At 42.1% G+C, this 6000-nt stretch overlaps 1 protein-coding gene across 2 annotated transcripts in view; it reads right to left on the minus strand.

Moving 5' to 3' along the window:
* The window catches only part of sh3rf1 (SH3 domain containing ring finger 1), a 31819-nt gene extending 30031 nt beyond the window's left edge, over window positions 1-1788 (minus strand). For both annotated transcript variants that reach the window (XM_023413306.2, XM_023413305.2), the window contains exons 1-2: window positions 1475-1788; window positions 36-542 (exon numbers count right to left, since the gene is read on the minus strand). In XM_023413306.2, the coding sequence (XP_023269074.1) occupies window positions 36-416 (381 nt within the window). In that variant the 5' untranslated portion in view covers window positions 417-542; window positions 1475-1788. The remainder of the gene's footprint in view (window positions 1-35; window positions 543-1474) is intronic.
* Window positions 1789-6000: the final 4212 nt, after the last annotated feature.

Below are 6000 nucleotides of genomic sequence, written 5' to 3' on the forward strand. Positions count from 1 at the left end.
TCACTGATCCATGTTTAGTCACTGAGTATACTAACCCGGACAAGGGTGCTCTTAGCCTGAGCTCGCTGGGGTTGTGCTCCTGGGGTGCCCTGGTCCCTGGTTCCACTGCCATGTGCTCTGGCCACGGCTCCAGGCGTACCGTTTGTGCAGACTCCAGCCCCAGGACCAGCCCTCCGAGGCCTCTGCTTGATGCCGTCCAACAGGCGCACAAGGAGGATGTTGCTGGGAAGTTCATCCACGGCACACTCCACCAATGTCCGGCACTCTGGGCAACGCAGCTCGCCGCGAGAGCCTAGGATGCCCTGGAGGCATCGTCGGCAGAAGGTGTGCTGACAGGGAAGAACCTTTGCCGAGGCATCCAGCCGCTCCAGACAAACAGGGCACTCAAGCAAATCCAACAATACTGACTCGTCCATTCTCTGCGTGTTCTGCCTCGACTTCAGCAGAAAAACATGATGCTGATAAAGAGTTTTGTTTGGAAGCAGGACCAGTACTGTCACGTCACTCCCATACCTCGGCTATGGCCATGGCATCTGCATCAGCTGCAAAAAGAGGGTCAAGACAAGCAGATTAATCAACTGTACAGACAAGAAACAGGTCATTGTGTGCACACAACAGACACCACATATGGCTGAAACTAAGCAGGGTTGCATTATTTGCTGAGCATAACAAACAGCACATTTCAGTCCTCACACAGAAAAACTGACGCCATCAGTCACATTTAATCCTGTAGCTCAGTGATGATCTGACAGCATTTGAACAAACACAAAACTCCTGCCCTATAGTTTGGCATTAGATCACCGTGTAAGTGACTGGAGGCCAAGTTAATCTAATTTACTCCAAAGCGGATGACTACACCTGGTAACTGTGATCTGACAGTTAAAACAACATGAGCTCGACAGAAAGAGAAACCTGCAGCAACAGTACATGAGTGAAAGACTGTGATTTGTCTTTCAAGAGCAAAAACATAAGAGAGGAATTTACAAAGAAGGCAGTCAACACTCTTTGCCTGGTGAAAAATAAAAACGTACTATGACAAAGTCAGCCTGGGGTAACCCATCTGACACACGCTGACGTCATAAGAAGACATTTAAATGATAAAAACATCCAAAAGCGTCCAGCCTGTACGGCAGCAGTGAAACGTTACTCCGGGGAAAAAATGTCAATATTACGTAACAGTTAACAGCAAGAAAAACGTGTACTGATACTTTAGTGTAGTTTTTTTTACGACATTACTACTCTGCGCAGTGTTTAACTAGAGAAATCAAAACTACAAATATACATTTTAAATTAAGTTTGCTAGCAACGGTCGATCGCTAACGAGGGGGGGGGCGGGGGGGGGGGCTACTTTAATGTTGAAAACCGATAAGTAACTGACGACTAGAAGTTTTTACAGCATACGTACTTGAAAATATGTCTCTACTACAACTTCTCGGACAGAAAGCAATTTATCTAAAAACACAATTCAGCTTACCTCTTCCAAAACAGGACTCCTCCTCTTGTTGCCTCGTATCTCCCAATTCTTTTTTTTCCTTTTTTTTTTTTTTTTTTTGCCTCCTTGCTAACGTTACTAGTTAGCAAAGCTACCTGGAATCTACAAGCCACTTATCTGGAGTATTCAGGAGAAAAATACTGTTGTTTTCCCCTTTAAAGGCGGTCAACGTAGAGTGTGAACACACCTCTGTCAGATTACTTCAGTAAAAGCTAACGTGAAAAAAAAAAAAGGATACGGGCGAGACAACGGAACTCCAACCGCTCCGAGCGCCATGCTAGTTACGCTACTTCTGTTCTGCTGGACTGTGTTGCTGGAAACAACCGGAGAGAGGGAGGGAGAGGGGGGGGTGCGGGCTTCCAGCGCGGCCGGGAAAGTGGTAAATTACAGGGGGCTACGAACACATGAACGAGACGACAAATTACCTGAGCGGTAACGTTTGGAAAGTCGCTTTACTTACAAATATGTATTTGTAATGGAAGGCCACAGCCTCTACGAACGATTACTTTATGTCAGCGTGGTAATTTATATCATATTTCCAACCAAAAACACCCGGGAGCCAAATCGTACTGAGGACAGAGGACTACCACAGTGGAACACTGGAATTTCCGAGGCGCACCGGAAGGCGGCGTCTAAAGGGCGTGAACTGAATCATCTAATGATATGTAATGAATGATGTGTCCAAGGCAGCATCTTTTCCCAGACAGAGTGGAAAATAGCTTGTTTTTCATTTCATTATTTGGCTACCCCTGCGGACATGCTCTGCAGTGAACTGAAAGCCAGCACATCTGGTGCTCTGGTTAAATGACACAGCTCCTCAAATGATCAACAAGATATGTTTTTTTTTTTTTTTCTCTCTTTCTGTTGCATTTTGGGCAGAACTCACTGTGGTACTTCGCTCTGACACCAAGGTTTCCTACTGCACTGAAGCTGTAGTGTTGTACCTGACTTGTAAGTGGCTTTGAATAAAAGCAACTGCCAAATGAATAAATGTAAATATAAATGTAATGTTCAGACAGACAGCAACTCTGTTGTGTGGACATAACAGTTACCTTAGTCTTATTCTTAGTTGTCTTATTCTAAGATAGACTTATACTACTGACGCTAGATGAGCACCAGAGAGTGAATAGGGACATCTGGTGGTCACATTTTTCATTATTTTCTCGTGAAACAAGCAAATTTTCCAAACCTCTCACCTCTCGGTTCTTCTCCAGCAATATTATATAGCTACTTATTTCATTCCCTGGTCGAAACAAACTGACACCAAGTCACACGTAGAGGATGTTGAAGCTTGGTAGCATCTGTCCGGCTCGATGAAATTTCATGTTATTGTTGCAGCTTTTAAATAAATTGTGTTTTAAGAAAAGTCTAATTGGCCCTGTCTGTTTAATGCGATCTTTACACAGCAAAAAGAATAATATTCTAGTACAAGTACCCTTCTGTGGACTAGAATATCCCGTATCTATTCTTGAGGCAAAAGCGAACTGATGGGCCTGTCCTCAGCTGATATAAAAATAGACAACAAGCCCGCAGGGAGAGGGGGAGCACTTTTCCAAAGGTGCTGCTTTTATTACACAAAATACATTTGGAAGAGACCTTTGACTCCTCATAACCTTCACAGCAAAGGCACAAGCACAAAAGGGCTTGAGGGAGAGGAGTGAGGAGCAAGTGACACGCTGCCTGAAAATAAATATGTGATTTATCTTTATCTCATTCAGAGGACTCTGCATATTGAGCAAGAGGGAGAGATGAAGGAGAGGAAAAGAAAGGAGCAATAAAGAAGGAGATTTATGTGGAGGTGGCTCTCTTCTGTCACGTGTGATCTCACAGGAGCTGGCAGGAGCCCTCGGGTCATATTTCCTCACTGTGAAGAGGCAGCTCTCCGCCCCTCCACCTCCACTCAGACAATGGCCCCTGCCCTCTTTTTTTTCTGCTTGACCCCTATGTATTACCACACACTCCAACCCTGCACATACTCAGTGCTGTTCTCTGAAAAGGCTTCAGCCCACACTGTTTAATGTTATTCAGAAAAGCAACGGGAACGATTGTCGACTATGAAAGGCCACACTTTTTCCATAATGTCTGCACCTGAGGGCAAAAACAAGATCAGCATACACACACACACACACACACACACAAAGAAAGACACAAACCCTCATATGATGTAGGTGACAGCTGTGTTGCTGCCTATAAATGGGGAAGCAGGAGAGGACATGACAAGACATATGTCCCTATTTCCATGAAGGGATGAACCTTGACAGAAATATTGTCTTCTCTTGTACAGCACATCACTATAAACAGACGTTCAAGACGAAGTATTGAAATGCAGCAAATACCAAAACGAAAGACCTTTATCAAAAAGCAAAGTGCTCTCATTTACAGCGCTGCTCTCAAGTTGACAATGCTACATAACTCGCTCTTTAAAACAATGATGTTTTAATTTGAAACCAAACCAAATCTCACAGGCTTAATATGCTATTAAGATCAGGACACTCGCATCCAGTAATCTCCATTTGTATTACTTTGATAAGGCTTTCAAACTTACAAACTCAGCCTGAGGCAACCAGCCTTTAAATTAGATTAGAGACCATAGCTGAATGTCAATGAATGCTGCCTGATAACGGCTGAGTGCGAATATTTCTCTGTGGGGTGATTTCCCCCTTTGAGAACTGGGATCAAGCCAAACACAGGCCTTATGGAAAATTCAAAACAAGAATTGATTTAATTTCATCCCAAGTATAATGTCAAACAGAGAGACTGTGTGGGAGCGTATTAGACTGAAGCATATTCTGATCTGTCTTTTTGTTCAATCTAATTTTACTATGTACTAATACTAATACTAATTTTAATACGTTATCATATTCACAATTCATGAACAATAAACAAATTGTTTAGAAAGATGACATTAAGATAACCTCTTTCTCTTGTGTTTAACTACTAAACCAATATAGGCCCAAGAACCAAGTAGATATATTTTATTAATTCAAAAACAAATCTCTCAGACAGACAGTTTAATACGAAACAGATATTAACAAAATCAGCTTAGGTGCTATATACCGTGACACCAGACTGAGCCAATAATGTGCTTTCCTTATCAAACACTTCAAAGAGAGCCACAAGCATCTTGTCACAACCTCTCATGCTCTTATCGTGGTGTTTGTACAGACAGTTCAGAGAGTTGCCTGCCTTCATGCAGCCTTACTGTATACGCCTCTCAACAAGCAGAATGCAAATCACCACTGAGATAAAACGCCCACCCATGCATAATACAAGTCACACAATAGCACATATAACAGAATCACTAAACACAAAAAGGAACAACAAACAAACACAGCGCCACCGTGCAGCATGAATACTGGATGAAGTGCGATGTTGTGCACAGCATACGACACCCTGAAGCCTTTGACTTACACCCTGAATAAAGTTAAAGTGGACGGTGTGGAAGGCAGAACTGTTCACAAAGGCATCAAAATTCAAATTAATTTCTAATTTGAATAAAAATGTTATTATAAATCTATATAGTTATAATTTATTATATAGTAATAAGTTATGAATAATATCAAAATCATTATAAATCATATCTGTCATGTATTTGCAGTATAATCTCATGCAAAACCCCGACATGCAAAACGAAAATTGACGTGTGAAACTGACTTTGCATTTGCATATTCAATTTGGCACATAATGTGCAACCTCAACTTGAAATGCATGCTGGGCTTTTACATTTGAATTGAATTATGGAATGACTTTAGCAGAGATGGGGGAAATGCATTCACATTCATCTAAATAATGGCAGTTTTACGCCAGGCTCGGTGTCTGAAATCAGCCGGTGTCATCCATTACCGCAGCGCCAGGATCTAAATTGGCTGTTGGGAGCATAACAACTCATGGAGACCTGCAGATTGTTGGCCTTGTTTCCAGTCTAACTTCTTGGCTCCCACATCCTCTGCTCCTCATTATAAAGTCAAACATTCCTATCTTCAAGTTAAAATGATTTCCACTGTTTCTAATCATTGCTTTCTAATGGAAGGGCTGACAACCCGACATTTGATATATGCGACTGTTTAACAAAAAAAACCCAAATAAAAACAAAATCTTGATCAAATTAATTTTAATTGTGTAAAGGCAGATCCGGACTGAGCTCCAGTTACAACCCTTTAAAGTAATAGTGTTAATGTCATCAAAGGCTGCAAAGCTCCATTATCAGATTGGTTTGTTTATTCTTATTGGAAGGATACTACAGCCAATTACTTGGTCATGCTCCAACGCAGAGGAAACACCCACTTCTCCTGTCGCACTAAATCAGACGTGGTGTGGTGTGAGAATACTGGAGGCTCGTGTTATATTATTCCACAGGGGCTGCATCTACAAATAAATCTTGCTTGCTGACAGAAGGGCGAGTGGCCTGTTGAAGGGCTGCGGATGAAAATAGTCTTGCGTGTTTACCTGTGGCACCACAGTCTGACGACCCGTGAAAAGAAGCACGATTCTCTTCTAAAACCATTAGA

Source organism: Seriola lalandi, unplaced genomic scaffold, assembly GCF_002814215.2.
Source record: "Seriola lalandi dorsalis isolate HSWRI2012SDOR001 ecotype SW California unplaced genomic scaffold, Sedor1 jcf7180002054511, whole genome shotgun sequence".
In the NCBI taxonomy this organism is placed as follows: Eukaryota; Metazoa; Chordata; class Actinopteri; order Carangiformes; family Carangidae; genus Seriola; species Seriola lalandi.